General features: G+C 36.3%; 1 protein-coding gene across 2 annotated transcripts in view; it reads right to left on the bottom strand.

Moving 5' to 3' along the window:
* The window catches only part of OCA2 (OCA2 melanosomal transmembrane protein), a 162,160-nt gene that overhangs the window by 108,168 nt on the left and 27,150 nt on the right, over positions 1 to 26,842 (bottom strand). Inside the window, exons 6-11 of one of the 2 annotated variants that reach the window (XM_063150517.1) lie at positions 19,170 to 19,327; positions 18,600 to 18,682; positions 18,110 to 18,263; positions 2,876 to 2,947; positions 1,983 to 2,048; positions 828 to 884 (exon numbers count right to left, since the gene is read on the bottom strand). In XM_063150517.1, the coding sequence (XP_063006587.1) occupies positions 828 to 884; positions 1,983 to 2,048; positions 2,876 to 2,947; positions 18,110 to 18,263; positions 18,600 to 18,682; positions 19,170 to 19,327 (590 nt within the window). The remainder of the gene's footprint in view (positions 1 to 827; positions 885 to 1,982; positions 2,049 to 2,875; positions 2,948 to 18,109; positions 18,264 to 18,599; positions 18,683 to 19,169; positions 19,328 to 26,842) is intronic. The other variant, XM_063150518.1, reaches the window with a different exon arrangement.

Here is a 26,842-nt window from a genome sequence, read left to right as displayed (position 1 = left end):
CCTCTCCTACAAGAACCAGATGGAAGAAGTCTGCATTACTCAGTCTGGCAAGGAGAAGGCTCCAGGGTCACTTTCCAGCACCTTAAGAGGGGCAATAAGACAGCTGGGGGGAGACTCTGGGCAAGGGTGTGTAGTGATCAGACAAGAGGGATTGGCTTTAAACAGAGAGAGTAGGCTTAGATTAGATATTAGTTAGAAATTCTTACTGTGAGGATGGTGAGACTACAACAGGTTACCCAGAGAAGCTTTGGGTGCCCCATCCCTGGAAGTGTTCAAGTCCAGGCTGGATGGAGTTTCAAGAAACCTGCTCTAGTGGAAAGTGTCCTTGCCCATGGCAGGGGGATTGGAACAAGATTATTAACGTTTCTTCCAACCCAAACTATTCTCTAATTTTATAGTTGTGATGCTATGAATTACACTTTTCATGTAAACTTTTAAAAAGAGAATTCTTTTTACTGTGCAAAGGTCTGTGGCCACTTTTCATATTTGGTCATACAGTTAATGATAGTTCCCTGCCCCACTGCCAGGCATAGAGAGTTCAGCTACAGCAGAACTGCAGTCCTGGGGAAATCAGTGAAATATTCAGCTTAATAGTGCCCAAATGCTTGTGTACCCTAATGGGGACCTTTAACATTCTCCTGTAGAAATAGAATTTCATTAAGGGCTTCCTTTTATCCAAAAGGATTTTTCCAGTATTGTAACATGACCACTGTAATTTCTAATATGATAAGTATATGCTGACCTTAGAAGGGCTCTTTAAGATTGTGCTTGGTGTGACAGATTTGAATAAATATTAACTTGATAAATCTAGTACCAAATAAACCCACCTTTACTGCACAGTAGTCAAAAAATCCAGTCTCTGAAAATATGGCCACCAAAATCATCTGCCAAAAGATGGGGAAAAATATAATCACTTGGAACTGATATATAAAAGTAATTGAATTATTACTCAAAACTAAAGGGAAGCAGATTGTGATACTGACAAATGGACTTCTTATCTGACACAACTTTGAGAATCTAATCACCCTTATATTAGAATATCCACTACAGCTGCCAAATATCTCTAGTTGATACATCATATGGTGAAATATACTTCTCAACATAAGCAGTCTGTAAATGTCATACCAGTCTAGTTGAATTTCATTTTTAGTGACTAAGTGGGCATCATACATTAAGTACTCAAAGTATCTCTCTTACATCATTAATCAAGAAGAACCAATAAGTGTCTTTGCTCTCTGCATTAATACTCTACAGAGCACAGAAGATAAAGGCTTCAAGAAATGCTTGCATTTTCCCACATCTGGGAGGTCTCCTGTCCTTCTGTCTTTGCTCTAAACATAATATGTAATTTTTTTTGCTTTCTTTTTCTGTGGGGAATACAAGGAGCAAGGACCAGTGTCATGAAATAAGAAAAGCTCAGAATGGAAACAGATAATTGTAATTTTTTCTCTGTATATTGTATATTTTGTGTTATAGTCTAATAGCACTTGGACAATGTTTTTTACCACAAATAGCTCCAGGCAAAATTATTAAAATAATATATGATTAAAATCTCATCAGATATTACTTCTCCATTTCTGGCTTGCTTTTTTGTAGCTTCAGACAAAACAGTGAGACAGGAAACAACTCTTCCAACAGAGTGTGTTTGACGAAGGCTTTGAATAAACAAAATTAAAAAGAAAAATGAGAGTGATAATACTTGGCCCTTAAACAAGTCTTTCTGTTTATAAATCCCAAGGATGTTTTTAACAGGTTGTCAATATAATTTCACAGATTAAAAAAAAAATAGTAAAGGATCAACATTTCAAAAGACTGTTTCAGAGGTCTGATCCTCATCCTTTTTGGTAAATTCCTTAAGACACAAATGTTTGTCATAAGCTGTCTGAGTAAAGTACAATCAACAAAGTGTTCTAAAAGGAAACATCTCTGTACTGAACATGATTATTTTGGCACATTTAGAGCAAAAGATACATTTTAGTTACCATTCCAAACAATAATGCCAGTGTCTCATAGTCAATCCACTCGACCACTTTGACCATACTTGGCCTCTGCAATCAAAAAATACAATTACAAGTGAATGCCACCTAACTTCTGATTAGCTATGACTTATAAACTCCACTTAATGATGAACCATTTAAATAAATGTGATGGAAATTAATAAGTGTTCCTACAAGCTACATAAAAAGGACTCTTTATTATTGCCCTTACTACTATTATTATTATTACTAATTCAAAGTACTGCTGGCATCCTAATCAGTCATTATCAGGCTATTGGTTGGTCTAATTGTTCCTTCCTTAACATTACAGAAATAAAAGATAACCAAATTACATGCTACACTGCAGTTCCCCTTTTGGTAAAAGAACAAAAGCATACCAATTCACCTCTGAACAAACTCGAGGGTATTAAAGGGAACATAGTAATGATGTGGTTATGAGAACAACTGAGAAAATCAATCTGATGTTTGACTATATATCAACCAAGAGTAAGCAGCAGGCGAAACAAAAGGGTTGGAACATGCAGGCATGAGATGTAATTATTTAGGGTAGTATAAAGTGTATTTCCATTTAGGTTTGCTTGGTAGCCTAACATTACTGAAAATAACAGTGTTAAACTAACGCTGGATTAAGCTGAAAATGCTTGCAGTCAGCTTCCTGCAAATCAGAATAAAAAAGGATCAACTGACGTTTTTGTACTCCCCTTGTCTACACATTAGTCTGACCTCTTTTCCCACCCCAGTGTCTGTCCTACCATTTGTCTTTCTTAAAAAAACACTGTTTTGCCATGTGCTCAGTAAGAACCGGGCAAGCATGGAGATTAATGATACCTGACACCACAGCCAGGGACAAAGGGAGCACTCACAGTTTGGTAACTTACCTCCCCAACAATAGCTAGGGCGGCTAAAGCGGCCAAAGCGCCCAGCATGGCTGCCAGGGTCCTGTGAACAATCTGCAACAAAGGGTAAGAATTGACCACAGACTCCTCCAAGCATCTCCTTACTATTAAAAAGGAGGTGGGGAAAGGATAAAACTTCATGTACAATTATTTTCTTGGCTTGCTTGAGGGTTTTTTCTGACTAGAGGATGGTTAATTACTTTGCTATTAAAAAAACAAACCAACCCACAAACAAAACCAAAACTAAGTAAAACAAAATTAAGAAATCAACCAGCTAAAGCCTTGACTGTGCAAATGCTGCTAGGAAGTCTCATCTCTAATATCCAGGTAGAGAAGGGACTTCAGCACCAGTTTCTTACATCTGCCAGTAGGTGACCCAAGAAGGAAAGCAATTCATCTTCCCTAACTTAAGGAACAAAAAGCCTCGTCCTGTTGGCTTTCCTTCACCTCCCATGGAAAGAAAACACATGCCCAGGAGGTGATCCATCTCATTGTTAGTGGAGGCTTGTTCAGCAAGTGTGCCTTGAAAATGTGCTTTATTTCTCCAAGAACTCATCTGTAGTTATTTAATCCCCTATGTCTGGAAGATCACAGATTGTGTAAAATAATTCAGCTAAAGTAAGCATGTAATTAATGAAAATCACACTACAAAAGACTGAATCTAATTACCAGCTTTCACTATTAATGTGTTTAAATATTATTCCAACAGAAGTTAAAATTATTGTTGAGAAAGAAATAAAAGAGTCTAGAAATATTTCATTTGCCTCTAATTTCATAAGAAATATTTTGCTGATAACAAACAATAGGATGAGAGCATCTCAAGGCTCTCTTCCATGTTTGGAAAGGAAAAGAAAAAAGGAAAGATTTGACTTTGTTTTTCTCCTTGATTATATTTTTTAATGGAAATAGTAAAGAACTACACAATTTATCAAATTACTAGAAAAATAAATATATAAATGACTAACTCAAGAGTTAAAAAAATTATCTGTCTTATTCTCCTGTTTTCCTTAAAAATGCACTGAAGATTAACCTATTCATGGTTACAAAGCAGGAGATCAGACCAAGATTTTTAAGCCCTAATGACCTACTTGTTCAGAGCACAGACTACAGCTCCCATCAGCTCCTACAGAAATGTGTGTGATAACCCACTGGCTCATTTTTGATTTCCCATTTCAGTGCATTGACATGTAAGCACACATATGGCCCTTCTGGTTCTGCAAAGGTGGGAAGCATTTGATAACATTCCATAGCTCTTCTGGCTGGAAAGCAGGTACAGCAATTACACTTTACAGCTTTCTCCAATAATAGATGCTAAGCAGAGCTGTCCATTAGGGGAGGGGATCAGCTTCTTAGCAGAGCAAAGCCCAAGTGTAGGCTACAGGGAAATCCTCAGCTGTCCTCAAACTGAGGGTTTTCTCTTCAAGCAATCTCCACCCACGTTAGGTGGCTCTTTTTCAGTTCTCAGAAAGATATCTTAGGTTTTCTGAGATTTGTTGAGCTACAGATTTTTTGCATATTTCCACATAAGCACTTTTGCTGTCACTGTTGTGTGCTTAATTGCTCACATTGGGTTGACTGCAGTTTCAGTTTCCAAGAGTTTGCTGTCACCTATGGGTGAAATTGGCTTTAATTTTTGCAGAAAGAAACTGAACAAATTAAGTCATCTGTCAGTTCCTTCATTCCGATGGTTTTTCAAGAAGGATATACAAAGGTATATCCTGAAGAATGAACAAGGTGCAAAGTTTTATTACAAAAAACTTAGTAAATGTACAACACTCCATTCCAGTAAACTATCAAATAAAAGTCATAAGGTAATGTAAAGCCTAGAAAGAACACTTATGTAAACTCTGAGACCTGTAAATATTCAAAATTTTATATTTAGGAAGCTTAAGGAAAAAATAGATTACTCTCTTTAATTTTCTTTTCATAGAAAATAAACCCCAAAAAATAACATATTTGCACAGGTATTTTTAAAAACTTACAAATATAGAAGTTAGGAGGTGCAGGTTACGAGTTCTGACATTCTTTGAACGACAAATCCATCTAATACACATTTGGAGGGCTTTATATCAAGCAAAATTCCATTATTATTCTTTTGAAAAATACCACAGATGAGCCAACCCTTTTGAAGACTGGCAGGAGGATGAGTATCTTTTCAGGATGATTCTTGGAGTGTACCCATAAACAACAGCTCAGGTACAGAATTGAAAGAGCTTAGATATAAATTAAGACAGAGACTTAATCCCAGGAAAGCTGAGAGATTTAGTGGACTTCTGATCTAAAGACATTTTTAAAGGTTAAGTGAAAAATCATCTGTATTCATCTGATTGTTCTCTCACTTGAGAAAGGGCACACCCTTGTGCAATGACCACGGAGATGAGAAAGACAGAACTGATGAGGAGGAAGATACAAAGCTTTTAGTGTATCAGTTTGTGTGCTAGAGCTCCCCATCTCCCATTCCAACTGCAAACCTGATAAACTCTTTGCAAACAGGGCATCCACCATCACCATCATCTTTACTTTTGTCTGAAGAATACCTAGCTGTGCTGACAGTGCAACAGCAAAGGAGAGGGCTCTTGCCTTTGTCACAGGGACAGTAACAGCAATACAAAGTGCTACTGAAAACTACGCAGTACAGATTTCACTCTTTACAAAGCAGGATTCAGTTTAGAGCTCACTGACGTGGGACATTACAAGTCTAAGAGATGAACAAATTGAAAAAAAATAGGGAATGGATATTTACAGTATTTTATATAAAAAAATTAAAGTACACAAAGCTACAACTGTGAAACAACAGTGTCAACAACATAGGTGTGTTGATAAAAACCTCATAGAGTCAGTCAGAATAAGCAAAGACTAGGAAAGGCTACTATAGTAATTTTGTTCCATAATTCTCTGTAGAAAGTTCATCTCATGATTGCCTGCTGTGTGATAAACACAATGTGCTGAATGCTGATTCTAATAGTTTCCATACTCTTAATTCAGGAGTTCATTTTAAAGTAAGACATTAAAGCTATCCAAATAATTTATGCTACAAGTCTTTTTCCTTGATATTAATTAACAATATACAGTTGCAGAACTATAATGCAAATTGGATTTAGAAAGCCTAGACCTTTCCCAGATTTAAATTTCTTTATCTATTTTAAAGTGTTTTGGAATTTTTGCACTGAGTTCATCAAACCATTTGGTAGACTGTAACAGCATCATTTTAAAAATTAATCCGAATTCTAAACCCTAAAACTTGTATGGTGTTCCTGGAGGCAAAAGAAAATATTTAGAAGCCATTTGAGTGACTACGTGGGTGCTATTTCAGAGAATATCTTTCCCAGCTGAAATCCAGGACACATGCATTTCTATAATGTATTTCTGAAGATATTTGGTAAATGATTTATCACACCAAGCATTTTATTTCCAGAAATCCTTTGTTTTAAGTCATAAATAGCAGTTGAACTATAAGTGTCAACAATTTTCATGTAAAGTTTCAAACAAAACCCATATTCATTTCTTATCCATTTTGTCTCCAGTGAAGCATGTATTATTGAACTTCTTATTTTACTGATAAATTAATTTACATTTGATAGAGTGGCAACACTGCTGCATTTCCACAGTTTATTACCAAACCTATATCCACATATGAGTTTTATGTATTTTTCACCTACCTTCAGAATAGCTGAGTTCTTCCTTATAAAATCAACAGCCAAATCCCTCTTAGACTTTATAAAGTCTCTAGTTTATTTCTTTATTCTCAGGTGCCAAGGAAGGAGAGAAATAAAATTTCCCCTAGGATAGCTTTTTTTCTGACTTTATGTTTTGTATCTATTCCTTTTTATGTTTTAATAAGGATTGATTTGGTTAAAAAAAAACATCCTCAGCAGTGGAAGAGATTTTTTTCCAGTTTTTCCTAAAGATGATCAAGACACTATTAGCCTGAGTGCCTCTGAAAATGTGCTCCTCAGTCACATCCCTTAGTGGAGTTATCTTATAATTTGCTGTCATTCATTTTACAAATTTTGGTGGCCTGCTATTTTGTGGACTATTCCAGTTGTTTTAGCAGGATACAGACGAAACTTCAGTACACTTCATAGGTACACATATTTGATTCACTCTTTAGTGGATAAAACACCCCATATTTTGGAAAATTAATGCAGAAGTCTAACACTAGAATCAGAAGCTGTAATCAAAAATGGAAATCGCAGAAAAACATTGGTAATTTCACTTTAAAATGTAGGTAATTTTTGCTAACTGTCAAGCAACATGACTGAAAATTTGGGCTTCTAATAGAAAACAAGAGTAAATAAAAGCCTTGAAATACTTTGAACTCTGCCTTGCTGTAGATCCACTTCAAAGCTAAATGGCACCAAATTCTTAATCCGTGGAAATTTTCTATATTTCTGGCAAATTTTAAAATTTGGACACATTTCAAGCAACAGACTAGAAATATAGGATGTAGTCAGATACAAAGGAGCTCAGAGCAGAAGATAGGGAAAGCTTGTGACGCCAGATATATTTATTTGATTTTCCACATGCTCACCTCTGGTAAAGAGACTGAGCAGTACCAGTTAGTGAAAGCATAGTAGCATATCTCCCTTTCAGCTGGCGATGGCAGCTAATGTTTTAGCTGTCCTCACCCTCCTGCCCTCAGTTTGCTCCTGACACCAGCTCTGCAGAAGCAAGAACTGCAGCTCCTTCAGCCTTGGGGCACTGGGTCCAGCACCTGGGAACCCCTCACAGGGGATGTGCTCAACAGCTTGTGCAAAATGAATGATAACAGAAAATTAATTGACTTAGAATTACCTAGTTAAGCAGCAGAAAGTAAACTCTGCAGGGATTTTAATGAGGCAAAAAGGAGCTGCTTCACATAGCTTAGAAAGTATGACATGCTGGTGCAGTGTGCAGGGATGGGCTAAAGCAACTCTTGAAGTAAGCAGATAAGGTACACTGGTGAAAGATGATGTGCATCAAGAATCCCAAAGTGACTCCAAGTATCACAAAAATCCGTGGCAGCAAGAACAGCTATTTATATCTTCATCTGAAGATTAGGAAACTCTCTATATTTATTCTATATATGCAGGCGTGAATCGTAAAATAACACTTTACACTAGGTTCAACATTTAGAAAATCTAATAATGAATCTCATTTTTATAAGTCAAAATATGTCAGAACTGCATCACTGTACATAAGTATGTCTTGCAAGGGAAAAAAAATCCTGGACCAAAAGTTTACTCATTTTAAGAAATTCATGGTGGATCAATACTATAGTACTGCCATTTGCATGAAATGTGTGACCAAGACCAGTTAAGAGAAGTCTGGAGAAATCTGTGGATTTAGAAACACTATCATATCTTAGTACTAACATGCATTCTTATTCATTCTTTGCATAATAAATATTTATGCTTGTAACTGTGAAAATAATATTCCATATATATTCATATATATTCAATAAGCTCTTTTTAAAGACAAATACCCAACCTTAAATTATTATTTTTAAATGAAAACACTAGACTCCCTAGCAAATTTTATAATTTCTGAACATCTACTCAACCCTGAGGAAAGAAAGCACCCATCTATGATATTCTGCTATAATAACTATTTCTGCTTAGATAGTGTGCCAAATTACTTGTTCTGATTTAATGTCAGTGGAGGAAGTCCTGGTATAAACAACCCTGCCTTAGGGGAAGTCACGGAAGGCAACAGTTTGTCACTTTCTAATGCAATGTTACTCAATATAAAACCTATACAAGATGATTATCTTACATAGAAAGTGATTAAAAGTAGCACTATATGGTCTCCAAGTAAATGCCTGTATTAGCTCACTTTTATCCCTATGATATGTGTGCTGGTTTTTGCTGGGGTAGAGCTAGTTTTCTTCACAGGAGCTGCAAGAGGGCTGTATTTTGGATGTGTGTTGAACATAGGGTTGATAATGTAGAGGTGCTTTTGTCATTGCTGAGCAGGGGTTACACAGAGCCAAAGCCTTTTCTGCTTTTCCTACTGCCTGCTGATGAGCAGACTATGGATGCATGGGAGATTGTGAGCCAGGACAGCCAACCCCAACAGACCAAAGGGTTATTCCACACTATATGACACCATGATCAGTATATAAAAAGAGGGGAAGAAGGAGGAAGAGGGGCATTTGGAGTGGTGGTGTTTGCCTTCCCAAGTTCTGTATGATGGGGCCCTGCACTCCTGGAGATGTCTGAATGCCTTACTGCCCTTGGGAAGAAGTGAAGTAATTCCTTGTTTTTCTTTGGTTGCATGCAGCTTCCACTTTGCTTATTAAACTGTCTTTATCACAATCCATGAGTTTTCTAGCTTTTGTCCTTTCAATTTTTTCTCTGATCCCTCTGGTGGGGGACTGAAGTAGTAGTTTCCTGGGGCTTGGATGCTGGCTGGGGTTAAACTACAGCAGCACATTAACTAGAATAAGTTAAGAAATACAAGGTAAGGATATCTTACAATTCTTGTCTAGGATACGCAGTCCTGAAATCCTGTGATTAAGTAACTGCATTAAGCTAACATCAATTTTTTTCTATACATAAAACAATGCAGAGAGAGAATCAGGGACAGGGATAGACAGAGAAAGAGATTTAAGAAATCAAATTATTTCCTGTGAATAAATTACCAGATCAATTAATTCCCCTCTTCTATATCGAAAATCTGTAGGCTGATTCTGGATTCTGCAGAGATATTTGTTACTCCAAAGCTCTGTCAAAGGCTTTGAATGAACAAGGTGCACAATTTACAATCTTTTCAGAGTCTATGAGTTTTCTTCCTCAGCTATATCACTGTTTGCTGTTTGTAGAGAAAACTGAATGACTAAAGCTTCATGCTGATATGGAACATTGGATTAACTGGTTCAAAGAGATCCTTGAATGATGCAAACAAAAATATACCCTTGATGCATGAGATGAAACAAACTATTGAATTTTCATGCTTTGGAAACTTGAGGGAAAAAGTAAAGCTGGAGAAAAGAACATAGAACTAGAAAGGAAGGGGGGAAGTATCATTTGTAGAGATGATGGAGAGAGGACCCAGAAGAGGGTGTAATTCTATGGGATGAGGGTTGCAATGACTGCAAGATTGAGTTTTGTCTTGAAATAACCTCTCACCTCAGAATAATAAGGTAAAGAGGGATAAAAAGGTAATATTTCTAACAGAAATAGCTAGCTAATATTTCTATCAGAATCATATAAGAGAGAGAAGTTTGTCATATCTATATCACTACAGTCATAAGTGGATGCTTTCCAGACTCTGCACATTGGAATGGTTCTGATGTTAAGAAAATCCGTTTTATATATCTCCATAAAACTCCAAAAGTAACATCTGATAGCTTGATAGCCCCTCTGAGTCAAATTTTAAAGGCAAATCTGTACTTGGTATGAATTTTGGGATTTTGCCTTGTTACAGAAGTGGACTGGCACGCAGAGAAATGAACAAACTCATGTTCTGTAAATCAGGGCCTTGAGTCACATTAATAGAAAGGTGAGCCCTGCAGAAAGAGAGGATAGTGATCATTTTTATGTACCAAGGTACTCATTCCTGTAATATTTTAGCTTCATAAAACATGTTCTGCATGACTTAAGAAATCTGGTCATGAGCCAGTAAAGAACCTAGAAGAAAATAAACCAAACTGCTTCTGTGGGCCAACATGACCAAAGCCATTGTTTACCTACAGGCTGCCTAGTCTTGCAAGGGTCAATCCAGCTCTCCAGCACCTACTTCAGCAGGCTTTGCTGAATCCATCCCCTTCAGGCACTTTGACAGCATTCCCAATGCACACCCTCATTCTTTGTGTCCTAAAGACACTTGTGAGGACTGAGTGATGCTCAATTACATTTACAGTTTCAGAACTTTTTCTGAAACTGAAGAAGATGCCACCATTTGTATTTTCCCAGTTGTCTCAGTTATCTCTATTCTTGATATTAATAAGACTGGGAATTTCTAGTAAACAAATGACATGGACCAAATAACTAAATTTTACCTTCCCAGTCTGAATTTTTGTCAGCCCTCCTAAAACAGTAGGTTAATAAACCATACAGAAACACAGCCATGCACTATGAACAGTAGAGCAGGCTGCAGTACTTACATTACTTTTACAGAGAACTTTCTGCTCTAGCTAGCAGTTCCTCTGGAGAGTCTTTCATCCCTGACATCTCCTGTCTTTTTTCACTCCACTTTTTTGCTCTGAATTTTTTTCCTCTTTAAATCATGTCATCATACCTCCCTTCAAGCCCACCACCTACACTTTCAGGTTTTCTTCCACTTTTGTCTTTGTTCTTGCTGAAGGAAGACACCATCTGAGGCCCCAGAAAGAGCTGAGTGTTTCTCATCCCTGTTTGTGTGCATTAGAGGAGTTCTAACAACTTGTTAAAATTTTAAGACTTCATGGCTCTCTACCCCTCTGGTTGCCGTAGGCAGGGTAGAAGCTGAACGGCAACATTCAATTAAGCTAATTTAATGTTCTGTTCCCTTTCTCAAACAGAAAGGAAACACACCAATCCACAAAAAAAATAGTATGCAAGGCGGGACAAAACATTCATATTTGCCAGTCTTTCACAAATTGAACAAAATACAGCTCAAAATTAGATTTAAAAGGCACAGAAATTAGCAAACAGGCCTTTGGAAATTAGTTTTTTGCATTTAGTGTTGAAAATATGAGTGGTATTATTTCAAAAAATAACATTCTGTGAAAAGAGAAGCCTGACTACACCTTTCAAAGCAGACAATTCCATCTAGTCCTTAGAATAGTGAGCAGCACCATCCAGTGGCAATATTTTTCCTATTTCATTCTTAATTAAAGACAGTTTACATGCTGCTGAAGTACACAGCACCCAAAATGAGTGTTTTCTTTAAAACACATATATTCAGAGCACAGCCAGACTTCTACAAAGATAGATCTAACAATTAGGCAGGCAATAGTCAGTGTAAAATCAATATTCATATTGGGTTAATAATACAAAATTGTTATTATAACATATCAAGCTGTGATCCAGCTGGGGATTTTGCTTGCTATTATATTGCATTTTTGTTTTAATTGAAACCCATCCCTTCCTTGTCTTACAGGATTTTTCTTCCTTCAAGCTCTCTTCCCTTTGCTGTAGCTAGGGCAGGTAAAAAGGACTAGTTTATCTTACTGGTGCTGGCTCTGTCCTTTTAGACCCTCCTATTGTTAGCACTGTCTCTACTCTAAACAAGCAATAGAAATCCTGGCACCTTGGGAGTACTGATAAAATCCTCCTCATAAGGAGCAACTTGCAATGCTCCTGCATAGCAACTTGAAAGTAATTCTGATCTTCTCAAAATGTACTGAGATCAAAATACAGAGAGGTCACAGCCTCCTCCTCAATTAGGGAAAGGCATTAGGGAATTGTCTGTACTTCTTAATTGGTAGCTCAGTAGCAGGCTGTTCTCTCTGGAAGAATATATAGGTACCACTTGTTGAATACTTCACTCTGGGAGACAGGATAGATGGATCTGTGCTGTGTCTGGATCTCCAGGCATCCAGCATCTACCTCAGCAAACTTTAGTGCACACCCTCAGTTTATGTCCTAAAACCAGTTCTCGTGGGGATGGCAAGAGTGCCCTCATCAAAGTGCACAGTTTCAGCTGGGGAGCTAGGGAGGGAAATGGACTTTTGAATGGTAAAAGTGCTTTAGAGTTATGGGGACTCCAAACAAGATCCAAAACCATTTGTTGCCCAGGGCAGATGAGGTTAGACAGTTCCAGAGGAAGCTCAAATTCTATTTAAGGTAAGTTTTACTACTGGATGTTATGTTTAGGTTTCATTACCCTAATTTAGGTTCTGTACAACCCTCAGAGCCCGGTGTTTAAAACTTCTGGGTTCTTTTACTCCCTACCACCTGCAGACAGTGGGGCAGATAAGAGGAAACTTTTATTCTTGCCCAGGGAGAAATGGCTTGGACGCTTATTTAGGAGAGTATAAGGTTTGTTCTGATAATCTGTCCCTAATTTTCTGGCAACCCTACAGCACTGTTTTAATTCCTCTTCACATTTTTTTTAATCCTAAAGCACATAAAATCCATAGCAGCAGGAATATATTCTCTCTGACAAAAGGCGAGGGAGTGCATCAGCTACTACTTCCTTTTTCTCATGGTCTTTTCCAATAACTGCTATGGATTTTCTTCGGTTCCTTTGCTACCAGTCTTTTGGGAGGACATATCTGGAGGTGGGAACATTCTAATCCACACTCTTCTCAGTCTGTATCTAAAGACAGATCAATACAAGAATGGGTGGGAAGTCAGAAGCCATGCTGACTAAGCTGATCACTTCTGTGATCAGTCACATTTTCTGTTACTTTCCTTATCAGAAAAAAAAATCTGATATTTTAAGATTAGCCTATTTCTATCACTCAGTGTTATGCTTCATAATAGCCAAGGACTGTTTCTTCTCTTTTCCTATTCTCTCTCTAAAGCATAATTTTTCTGATAAAAAATCTGGACTGTGTGAGTGTACACTGCCGTAATAACCCCTTATTCCAGTTGTAAAAATGTTTCCTGCCAGTAAACACTGGTTCAACCAGCCTGCAATGACAGAAAAATAGTCAGACTAAAATCACATAAAATTTTAGTTCTCTGGAACTAATTTCTGGTTGTTAGATGCTATTAAAAATCACTCTGATATGAGTCAAAGAAATTAAGCTTAGGGGATGTTTATTCATAATTTAAGTTAGTTAATAATAGAAAAGTAATATGGAGAGAAACTGACACATTCCATTTCCATTAAAGTAATTTAAATTGTGATTATAAGTCCATACTTCATGTTAGTAACAAAATAAGCTTTTAAGACCAGATCTTGCACTTTCAATTATTTGTGTTTTAAGAAGAAATACAGACATGTAAATGTCATTCAAGATTCAGATCATTTAAATGGCACTTAAAAGATCCTGGCAAGATCTTTCTTAGTGCTAATTACAAGACAGGGTATGAAAGTAAATAATCCATTTCCTATGGAGACTCTCAGAGAAATTCTGATACTTGCTTTTCGGTTATTTTTTCTGATACACTTTCCTCCTATTTGACATGCTATTGGTATCTTATTTTTTCTTCAATTTTTTAAATTAACTTTGTATAATAAATGTTATTTTGCCTTTTCTCCTGATTAAATGTAATGTTTTACAAAATAGATTTTAAAAGGCAATTACTTTCACATTTGCTTCTGTTCATTCAAGTATCATAAACAACTAACACTGCATTTTAACACACAACACAAAACAAATATATTATTAGGGGAAAGTGTTGGACAAGGGCACACATTAATTAATTTCAATTAATGAGCTCTATCCTTTAATAATTGATGTCTAGCATTCCTCCTTACATATTTCTAATTAATGCAGATTCAACATAGCTGCAAATGTGCAGTGAATAATTACAAATAAGAGCTTTATAAATGCAAAAAAACTTTTTTGCATACCAGCAAAACTTTAATATTTTAACAGATATTATAAGATATGGATGGGCAGATAGAGTTCTCTTTAGTTTAACCAGCGTATTATCCCATTTTGTCTAGATAAAAACAGGGACAAGGTGAGAAAGCAAAGGTATCTAACTGTATTTCTCTGATATCTAACAATATCTAACTGATAGCTAACAACGAAATTTTATCTGCACTGCTTTTCCTTGACCATGCCTTATGACCAGAAATGATACATCATTCAGTTAATGAGCTACAAGTAATCACTTTAGTCACATAGGAAAATGCTTTTCTGGAAGAAATTATGGAAATCAAACAAGGCAAAGGATCAAATAGATTCGGCTGAAAAAAAAATATGTTTGGAGCAGGGGTTTATAAAAATTAAATTTTCTATTTTTTTTCAAGTTTACAGTCAAGAGAGTATATGCATTTTGAGGATCAAAAATAGAAAAAGCCTGTCTGAAAATGCATTGTAAACTGATTTAATACAGCAACATCAGTGTAGAACTCTGTACATCCACCTTTTATACCAGATGTCCCTGTAGACCAATGTGAAAACATACTTGTAACCCATTTTAACCAGTGTTTCCACAGTAATCCTGAAGGGTCAGACAGAAGAGCTGAGATCAACAAAAGTAAACCCGCCACCTTACCTTTACCTTACCTTACCTTTACCTTACCTTTACTTTACCTTTACCTTTACCTTTCCTTTCCTTTCCTTTCCTTTCCTTTCCTTTCCTTTCCTTTCCTTTCCTTTCCTTTCCTTTCCTTTCCTTTCCTTTCCTTTCCTTTCCTTTCCTTTCCTTTCCTTTCCTTTCCTTTCCTTTCCTTTCCTTTCCTTTCCTTTCCTTTCCTTTCCTTTCCTTTCCTTTTTCCTTTCTTCCTATTTTAACATTCAGGTTTTTTATTTCCTGTGCAGTTTATGCTTTCAAGAACAAAATTAAATACTTTGTGGTTTTCAACAAGTCTATAAAATGGTATAGATTAGATAAAAGCAGAAGCACCACAGGAAGCTGAATGTTTTTCTCCTTTGGGACAAGGGCAGGGAATAGGAGACTGAAATGCTAAGAGGGAACAGATTGATATTTGAAGAAAATAATTTTCAAGAGAATTAACACCTACTGAAAGAACAGATGATTGCATAAAGGTAAAAAAAAATAGCCCATAAACTCCAAACAAAAAACTAAGGCATGATCATGGGAGTTAAAAGCAATATAAACAATTTCAGAGATAGAGTAGCAGAATTGTGAAGTAATGGAATATTCATATTTGTGTTAAGCCTGAAACTAGAAGTCACTGGAAATTAAAGAGGAAAATGGGCATCTTATTCTATGAGAAACCTATTTGTTTTTTATGAATACATAACAAGGAATCAGTTTCAAAAGGAACAACACTGAAAATCAATGCCTGAAGAAATGAAGTTCAACATCTTGTTTTCTGAAGAAGAGCACATCCTGAGACCTCCGCTGTGCTTAATTGAGACATTTGATGATAACATGGAGGCAAACAGCTGCTTCAAAGTTTGGAGAAGACAGTTGTTTACAGTAAATGCACTTCAGTTTCCAGCTGGAACTTCTTACTTGACAATCTTCTCCCATCATCCTGTATCTGCAGGAAGCAGAAGCTCTTGCACAGTCCCTGGTGACTGAGGTAGCAAAGACCAAGAGGAGAAGGCAAGAAAAGATTAAATCGTGAGGACAGTGGGGCTGAGGAGGCTGTGGGCAAGATCTACCATTCATGCTTGGGAAAAAGGGCTGTGCTGGTGGAAATAGAGGCTCTTGTGATTTGTAACATATAAAATGCTTCCTTTTTCTTCATTTTTAAAGAAAATATAGCTCTAAAACTGGTTTGGATGTCTACTGAATTTGAAGCTGTATTGCAAATAATAATTAATAAAATGCAGGAAAATAATAAAGACTGATAAAAGATGGAGAGCAGCAACACCAAAGTTAAAATCTATCTCTTTAAAAAATTAAAGAGGTAGTTTCGCAGTAACATTGATTTCTTCAACAGTGATAACAACTAAAGGGATAGAGAGTGCAATGTGTTGAGAAAGCAGGACTTCAGGCATTGAAGTTATAAATACTGAATATGATGGAAGCCAGTATTACATATTCCAACAATATTAGCATCCGCTGCCTGCAAGAAATCCACAAGGGACCCATAGACTCGTTGTAGCATTTGTCATTTCTATAGATAGTATGGAGAAAATAACTAACATTATGATGCAATATACATGTAGCTTTCCACACTCTAAATTTCAAAAAAGTTTACTTATGAAAATCTATTTCTACTTTTGAATTTGGAGAAATAATTTTTCAGCCAACAATAGAAATCTTTCCCTGATATTTTCACAGAAAAAATAATTTAATGAGTTGTTTTAAGTCTTTTCCCTCAAAGTAACAGGAAAACTAATTCTTTACTTGGCTCTGCTTTTCAGTTTCAAGTTTTCATTTTCTTTTCCACATTAATTTTTCCAAAGCAGATTTTCAGGTTGCAAACACAAAACCCCCCCTTTACTTACATTTAAAACCTGATGTTTTTACAACTGCTGAAAAGTTGCATAGTTGGGGTTGGGGGTTTAGGGGTGTGGAATTTTGTTTGGTTCAGCTTTTTTGAAAAAATAAATTGCATTTAAAAGTATTAAGACTATTTTGAGGCTGTGCTGCATGCCTACACATACTTATAGAAAAATCTAGTCCAATCCCCCTCTACATTTAATATAATGTCTCTTTGTTCATTTACAATGTACACAGAGGCACTTTTAGGTTTAGAAAGAAATAATCATTGCTGAACAACATAATCTAAATGTCTAAAGCATCTGCTGTGTTGTGTGCATCCATTATTGGTATTTGATTAGGTGAAGTTTTACAGCCTTACCATTTCAATGGGGAACGGGCTGAAAAGCTCAAAATATGCAATGGGTGTGGAAGAAAAATGAGCATGCTGGACATATGTACTGTGGAGTACCTTGTAGACTTGATTTCATTCATTTCTTATTTTCATACTAATGTAAATCAGGCCTGATTCAACCCAGAGGATTGACAGTGTGGATCTCATATGAATTAAAAATATTTTTTTTAAAAGTGCTCCTCCCCGTTTGCAATTCATTTTAAGATAACAGTGTTTTCATTTCAAAGAATTCAGTTTGAGTTCTGTGTTATTTATGATATGTTTCCATTCTTAGTGTGATGCAATGCATTTTTGTTTGATTTAGTACCTCAAGGTTTTGTAATGTTGCTGCAATGTATGCTAAAAGTTCCCTGTCCCTTGATTCATATTAATTCAAGCTCAATTTCCTCTTTAAATAATACAGTTAAAGAATGCCTAAAAGGCACTTATTAAAATATACATTCATTTTAACCTGTTGAAAGTACACTAAGTTCATAATTTGAGGTACCTTAGAGAATGTCAATAACTATATGTTTATTTTACCTTATAAAATACTTCAATACTAAAAAACAAATTTTCCACACCTTTTGCAATTCTCACCTATTTTTACTCTCACAACAAAACTGTAATTCTGTTGACATATTAGAAAACTTATAGACCCTAATAGAAAAACATACAAGATCACTGTAACATGAAAAGAACTTGGCAGAATCACTTACAATGCAGAACAATTTCCCCACATGTATCTTATTCATATCGTTAGCAACACTGATGGTGTATGAAGAAGTTAAATACACATTTTAAAATTATATCAAAGCCCAAGACTGAAAATTCTTCTTGTGCTCCTCTTACAGCTCAGGAAAAAAATAAAATCCAAGTACAAAACTGACTTACTTCCAATATGATCAGCACATAGACACCTACTAAGATGATGGATGCTACTGTTACTTGTGCCTCTATATTTGCATGAAGGTACTGATGTTTCATGGAGAGAGGAACACTTCCAGACTCCTGCAGGAAAGCTTGAATGTTTATGAAGATGGTGCCTCTGGTGAAAGAAAAAGAAGTTTTGTTTATTCCTGGAATGAAATACCTTTAGTTTTATTTGTGCATTATTTATATTGAGAATTTATAAATATACTTGTTACATCTTTACTAAAGCAAGCAACTCCTCAAACACCTTCAAACAAACTGTGCCCTTCTAAAAAGCATTGTTTAGAAATTAAGTACAAACCAGTCTTGTAAATCCTTTCAAAGAACAACAAGAAGTCATCCTTTTCTGCCCTTCTGAAACATGCAGAGATAATTATTTTTAAAACGTTATCTTAGTCAAGTCTATGGAAACTGCTCCTTAAATGCATCATTTTTCAGTCTCTTAGCCAACCTGTTTGGTATCTGAAAGGTTCTAGTTGTGAAGATCTGCTGATTTCTTCTTGAACTTAAGGGAAGAGACCAGTTGTATACCACCTGCAAGAGAGTCATATTCAGCAATATTAGCAGAAGTCAGTGATAGTGATATGTCTCTGATACAGGGTTTTATTCCTATTTTTTCTCTCTTTTGACAATTTTTGTGGCTTTTTGTGAGTCAGGAATAAAATCAGCCTAAATCAGTTCTCCCTGATTAGGTTTGTTAGGGGTGCTCAGGTTTAATCAAATTAACTCATGCTCATACTCAATCAATGAAGTGAGAGACACCTCCAGGATGTCCTCCAGAGGGAGGATGCCAAAACACATTTTGCATTGAATATAGAGAACAAAATTTTGAAGCAGGAAGCCCAGAAAAGCCTTATAAGGCAAAAGGAAATGCAACTTTAATTACAGTAAGTTTTCTAATGCTGAAAGTGAAACACTTTGCAACAAGAAGAAGCATGGCCACTTAATCCACACAGCAGTGATAGAAATAAATGATAAAACACATCTCAAAAAAAGTGAAAGAGAGTTTAAAGACTATCACCTGCTGCTGGTGCCTCCTCCTTGATCCTGTGTCTTCAATCTGGCTGATTTGTACAACAATGTATTCCTCTGTTTGCTCATCAACAACCTGTGCCCCAAATGGGCCTCCAATGTCTAACTTTAACAGAGCAGAATCATGAAAGTCAGTCAGATTCATAGCTATTAATAAATTTGTTAAGGTGCAAATTTCCAGTAAAAATAGTATAGGCTGTGTAGGCTGTACAAATTCCAGGAAAAAAAAATTAGTCAATTTATGTTGAAAAAATACATTCTTCAGCTAAATTTCAGGAATTTTGAAAAAAACAAAACCAATGTCTACTTTCTCACCAAGTAGTACTGTTTTGACCAAGCTTCCTAATAAAATAAAAGTTCAGAACAATTATCTTCCCTAGTGACTTTTGGGATTACCAGTGCTTTTACCTGATGTATCAAAGATTTAAAATAGCATACAAAATACACAGAGAGAGAAGTAAGGCTCTGTAAGAACTTGTACTAATGAAAGGCAGCACCATTAGCTCAGCAATTTAAACATCACAGAACTTGTACTGGTGAAAACAGTGTAGAAAATGCAGAGGATTTTGCCTGATTATTTGCTTTTTAGTCAAAGTTTTGCTCACAATGTTACAAATATCTGAAAGATATTTTCAACCTCTTTCAGCTGAAGTACTCACAGACTGTATCACACTCAGCTCCCTCATCTGCTTCTTTTTCTTGAGATATCTCACATAAGATGTGGTCAAACTACACTCCTAGTCTAGTATAATTGAAAGATCAGCCAGCCATGATCCACAAATCCATTGGAAGTCTAGTTCTATTAGTTCCAATACATCCAGGGCTTTTTAAACCTAGTGTTGTAATAGTCCACTTCTGGCATGGTTGAAAAAAGCATCCTTGTGGCTTGGTGGGTGGGAAGGAGAGGAGATAAGGAAAGCCCAAGATTTTTAACCCTTCACAGTTTGTTTGAAACTGTAATAGAGCAATATTGTAATTGTTTTGCTCCTGTCTGCGACAGGTAGAAAGATAGGGCATAAGCAACAAATCAAAAAAAAGCTAACAAACAAAAATAACTCCTTAGTTTTTCACACACATGTTCCACTGAAATCATGAGACTTGATGACATGCTTGAATGTCACCCTGCTTAGCAAGGCAAGCTGAGCAAACACCACCAGTGACACTCACATGCCATTATTAAAGAATTAAGCTCCCAAGCTTAAGCTTTGCTTAAAGGAATCACACAGGAAAGGATAAAAAAAAATTATCTCACATGTAACAAATCAGGAGCCAAGTCCAGTCCAAAGAATTTACACTCACAACCCTTAGCAAACATAAACAAAAATGACAACAGTTCTCTTCTGTTTCTGAAAGTTTTAAATACAATTTGGCATCACAGTTTTTCTGTGTCACTAGTTGATATATGAGTCTCCATAGGACCTATATCCATACCTTTAACTAGAGATATTAATTAAACCTTCTAAAAGGTCTGCTCACCTGAAGTCATTAACCCCACAATTTGGGACAACTTTTAATAGTCAGTTTTTCACTAGGCATGTAGCCACCTAGGTCTTGAAAAGCTTCAGGTGCATATAATTATGGCAGCTTCCTTTTAAGCAATACTTTTAAAATAAATCCTGTAATTACCTAGATGACACATTCAGGAGCTATTAGAAAGGATGTCTAAAATTAAACCTTATTTTCAAGAAGAGTGGCTCATTTCTTCTTTTCCTCTACAGATAAGGATACTTTTTCCATTCCATTCTGTGCACCTATAAAACCATTATAAAGAGCCATAGGAAAAAAAAGGGAGAAAGGTTCTCCTTTGATTTCAAATGCAACAGAACATCATTCACCAGTCTGCATTGAGGCTCTTAAATCCCATCAGAGTTATTTTTTCCAAACAATATTTAGGGACTCTGTCATAATTCCATTGTTATACTGCAGCAGATCACAGCCTTTATGAAAGGTGGAATCATAATAAACCAGAAGAAAACTTCAGACATGCTTCCATGAAAAAAAATATTTTTTTATCAAGCTGCACTTCAGAATATTTTTGTTCTGCCTTACCTTGTTTTTATATTTCCCTTAAATTGCCAGAATGTGAGTTCCTCTAAATTTTAATCATTCACATATGGACAACTTTTGGGAAAACTCTCTTTTTTCTTTTAATATTCCCTTTTATTCTGCAATTTAAGCATGTTTTTCCTTTCCTGAACTTTTCTTTTGTAATGCATCCTCCAGTGTCCCCCTTTAAAGCAAAAATCTCCCTGGGGAGATTTACAGACAGAGTTGATATTTTTTATTTCACTTCAGCTAAACTGCTTCATTTTGATATAGTTCTATTCTTGAAATCGCATTATTGCTGTGAATTAGCCCGTCAAGGGATTTGGGTTTGTGTTTGCTCTGTGAAGCATTACACTGTGGCTGTCTGTATTTATACCTGGCACCAGAGCAGGTCTGCTGCTCCCAGCTGAACCAAGAGCTGTGCTTCCTGATCCTGGTTTTCTGAAGAGGTTTTGAGGAGTGTGGGACAGTCACCTCATGTTACTTTATTTTTATGTGGCCTGTGTAGACAACATGATGGAATGGGATGCAGTGGCTGAACATTTAAACTGGTATTCATTCACCACAGTTCCTGCTCCTGTGCTTTGGACATCTGCATCTGATGGTTGCTTCCCTAAAATCAGTGATGAAAGGGTGCTTCTAAGATGGAATTCATGGCTTCATTTTGGACTACCACATGAAGATGAGAATAACTGCTCACGAGGAACATCCATTCTCTCTGTTAGCTGTAAAGAGAGGCTAGGATGACTAACTCAGGAGTAGCTGAGTCAGTTCCCCAAAATACCGAGTCCCTGCTCTACCCTCCATCATGTAATTATTTCAAAATGTACAGAGGCAGCCAAAAAGCCCTGTTTGACTGTTATATTCTCTGTTATATTTGCACACAGATGGCTGGCTTTATGCTTTCTTTAATATCTATTTGTATATCCTATTCTGCATACTGTAGAATGGACCTTGAGAATGCTATGTCTATGCATCACTTTTCAAGTTTCTGAGGTAGTTATACATCATTTATCCTGATTTATCAACAGGTCACTTATGCTAGTTTCTCTAGGATATCACCATTTTAAAGAAGGCCTTTTCCCTGGATCTCAGTGTCCATATTTGCATTGTCCTTAACTGGTGTTATTTCTGTATTAGTATTTGTGCTTTTCTTTTTTTCATTTCCTATCCCTGTTCTCATCTCTGATGAGCATTTTTCTACATTATCTCTTCATAACATAAGTTAAACCACACACTTCTCTGTCCCTATTGGCTTCCCCATCTGATGAATGCTCTATGAACTTTTTATTTTCCTCCTTTTTGGAGTGCGAGTAATCCAGATCCATTATTGTCTACAGTGGATACATCCTTTCTCTCTGCTCCATCAGTTTGAGAAGTTCTGTAACAAACTAATTTCTACAGCATTTTATCAATTGTGTCTTGAGGTTCTGTTTCTTGGCTGCCTCTGCACGTGGTCCTGGTCTTCATCCATCTTTTTAACAGCTTGAACATTGCCTGCAGGCCTAAATGCTTACTACATTTCCAACAACATTGAAAACAGAAACAATTTTTGAATGCTTTCTGCAAGGAAAAATTATGGAGGAGAGTCTGCCAGCACAGAACTAGAGTTACAAAATAAGAAAATATTCAAAGGGGGAAAAGAATTAAAGGGATTAGAGAGGTTTTGTAATTAATTACATCAATTTATGCTCCCTGGAGAAGAACCTTCAAGGAAGCTGAAAATTCTGCTAAAATATAACTATATTCCTTGCTTTACAATCCTTCTTTCTATATATACACCTTTTGCACAGGGAGCGGGAAATATTCTTTTCCATGTCACTAATGGTCATGGCATGATTGCAAGTTTTCTAGTGACCTTTCCTTGCTCCAACAGTTGCACCAATAACACAAATTCATTAAGAAATCACTCAAACTCATACAAATTCAGCAAGGAATTTGATAATAAGGAGTCTTAAGTCTGCTTGTCCAGAGACTCCTCATCCACATACGGAATTGTTCTAAATAGTTCCACTGAATCCAAAGAAAAGAAAAATCTAGCCTATGATTTAAAATGTAACATATTTTTACTATTTATATACATCTTCTACTTTCTAAATTTGAGATCTTAATTCTGGACTGGAAGTGATAAAATCTTTCATGGAAAGAATAGAAATGCAGCCATGAAAATGGCCCCTGTTTAGTCAGTTTGGTATCTCTGGTTTTGTCTGATTTGGAATAAGCAGATTCACATTCAGATGTGACTTCAGGTTATGTACTTTTATTATTGAGTTTTATTTTGAACATAAAGAGCAAGTGAGTATAAAAACTCTCTATGCTGGGTGCGGTGAAAATACATAATTTTCAAAATGTCATCCTTTGCTCAAAAAATTTAACTGGGGAGATATCAAACACCTAAACAATAAGATAGTCAGGTCAGGACTGAAGGACTTTAAAACATATTTACAAAAATGTAACATCCTTGGCCAGACTCGGGAAGAATTTACAGCCCACTCTCCAGGTAATTTCTGACAATCAGTCCGAAAAAGCAAAATGAAATTGCCTTGCTCACACTGATCTAATTTTCCTCACCTATAACATGACTGGCTGCAAGTACAAATGTTGAGAGGGAAGAAAAGGTTGTTACTGAGGGGTTGTTACTTCAGTGAGGTAGGTGTGAGATCCATCACACTGAAATGAGCTGAAGACTTACCATTTCTTGAAAAATAAAATATTTCTACTATTGAGAAGTGTAGAAATAGCTATAACTGTATGAGATACAAAGAAAGAAAGAAGGCACTGTATCAGGGAGACAGACATTTCTCAGTTTGCATTATTCCTTAAAAGCATGATGAATCTCAATGACTTTTTAATTTCATAAAATCTAGTTCAATTCAAAAAGTGAGTGTGTAGTTCTGCTCCAGTTGTCCATTCCCTACTGCTGGACAAAAGCTTAAAATTTGCTTAGATCAGGGCAGTAGTTATTAGAAACAAAAGAATGAACACAAAGTATATTTAGTACTTCAGAAAAATTTTCAAGTCTGAAAATATATGTAAGTTGTTAAGAACAAGAATATTTCTCATTCACTCTTTGATCACCCAGAGATGAGAGACATTTCCTGAAGGTCTGAATGGCCAAAGACTTAAGAAAAATAAGAATGTTCATGTCTTAGAATAGGTACATGTAATTAAACAAAGAAATGCTGAAATTTATTCAGACTCTATATCTCTTCTTCTATCATCTTAATGACTAAAGATGTTCTCCCCTTAACATACAGCCTTTGAACAAAAGATCTGAAAATGCTTCACACATTTTACATCAACAGTGACATTGAATCTTGCTTCCTGCAGAAAGGGTCCTCAAGTCAGGCTTCAGTATAAACTTCCTTCTTTCTGGTATTATAGAGCTGACTGTTAGAATTTAAAAACTAATAAATCCCAAGAATTTATGTTCAAAGAAAGACATTACCAATAAAAGCTATACTAAAATCATTGAATTTGTGCCTGGTGCCTATACGGAAATCAGTATTTAAACAAAAAAACCAAACCAATCACACACAAAATTACAGACTCAGAAAGCTTCTATTAATTCACAGGGGGCAAGATGTTGTTTCCAGAATCTGCAGCCAGCACACCTCTGTGTTACATGCCAGATTTGTACCCATGGGGATGGACAAAGTCATGGGAGATACATGTGTGCTAATAATAAAGAAGGTAATGGGAAGAAAAACTGCTGGAGTAAAACCAAACCAGAGATACAGGTATAGCAACACAACCAGAGATCTCATCCGAAAAGCAGGTCACCTCCACACCAGCCATTGAAGGCCTCTCCAAGCACCAGAGAAGGAAAGCCCTGCCCCTAAGCAAACCTGAGATTTCATGGGCATGGCAGAAAAAACCAAAAAAATCCAGGCAACACTACGATGACAAAGGACATGAACTCCAAAAGTAATCACTCAATTTGTTTTTTAAAAATATTTCACACTTTGTTTTGTCTTTTTGAGTGTATGGAGATACGTTGCATATGTGAGCACACACTCACAACAGTGTGCTTGGGCATTGCTGGAAATAAACAGATCTGTGAGGAAGGAGTTCAAAAAAAAAAAAAGAAAAGAAAAGTGGTTAATACCTATTCAATACTTCTAAACAGCTTTTGAGGCAGAAGCAAGAGGTAAAGTTTGCTCATTTGCAATTTTGGCATCATATGAGCTAAGATACTGATTTTCCACCCGAAGTCTCATATGATAACCTCCAAGGGCTTTGTGGCAAGGACTGCTGCAGCACACCTACAAACCTACCATTAAAATCTTGTGGTCATTCAGAGAGTAGCCCATAGTGTCCATTGGGAGAACTGCAATCTGTCAGCCAGCAGAAATTGCATCTTCAGCACTGCTGGCTGAATGGTTAACATTACTTAGGACTAGCCAAGAAGGGGAATCCTTTTTTTGCTATGCAATAAAGTGGAAGGCAACCACATGAACTTACTGCTGAGCAAATGGAGACTGCCAGCGACAGTAAGACGACATTCAGGGTGGCTGGTGCCTTTTACAAAACTCTTTTAGAAAGGCAATCTTTCTCCTTGATTCTTCTATTTGAATTACTACATCATCTTGAAAAAGAAGCTTGGCTTTCCTGGATTGCTTGCCTTTCACTTTTCCCCAGCTCACTGACATCAGACAGTAGACAGAATATCTAGTTTTCAAGACACATTACACAAACTAAAAAGCTCTAGCTTTGGGTTTTTCAAGTAAGACATGGAAATGCTATATTCTGACTGTCTGACAGCTATTTGTGTCAAAGTGTCCTGACATGATAGGTAAAATGCAAAATTCAGGAACATCTCTTCGTCTAAAATCCCAGTCCCAAATGCAGCTCCCTGAAACAAAGGGAATATTTGGTTGCAGAGCTGATTTGTACAATGCAACAGCTATGGGTCCAACCCAAATCTGAAAAGAGAGGAAATCTTCAATTTATGCTACGACAGTTGACTAAAACTTCAGCTCAAAGACCCTCTTTGAATTCATTCTCTTGGCAGATAAGGCTGTGACAGCTGTGGTGCTGTTCAACACTACACCCCCATAGGAACTTTTAACAACAGTTTCAAGAGGGACCAAAAACACTGATGTGAACAGGATATTGATGGGAGTTTACAGCTGAAGTTGTCATTTGTCCTACTAAAAGTCCATTTGCTTCCCTTCAAAAAGCAATCTCAACTTTTAATTATAAACTGCCCTAAAGCACTAACATTTTCTTCCTCATTTACCCTACTAATTAGTGCATTATATAGTGTCATTATTGGTGACAGTGAGAATGCTAATAATTAAATCTATTTAAAATGGACTCTCCCTGCCCAAAGCTATGGAGCTGACCAGTTATATAGAAGAACAGAGCATCTCAAAAATGAAAACCTACTGCACCTTTTCAAAACAAGGGACCTTGCAGGAGCTTGTGAAACGTATCTATAGGTGCATCTTCTTTTAACACTTGTGAAATAAGAGCCAAGAAGATTTCATATCAGACTGATTTAACTAGAAATATAGTGGGAAGAATAAATGTAACTAATTTACAAAATTTTTTGTTTGTTTACTAACTGGATGTTGAAGCCTCAAAGACTTTTCACATTCAGATCTGCATTGA

This window comes from Melospiza melodia, chromosome 2 (assembly GCF_035770615.1).
Source record: "Melospiza melodia melodia isolate bMelMel2 chromosome 2, bMelMel2.pri, whole genome shotgun sequence".
Taxonomy (NCBI): domain Eukaryota; kingdom Metazoa; phylum Chordata; class Aves; order Passeriformes; family Passerellidae; genus Melospiza; species Melospiza melodia.
Note: the sequence above shows the minus strand (reverse complement) of the source record. Positions and strands in the feature narration are given on the sequence as shown.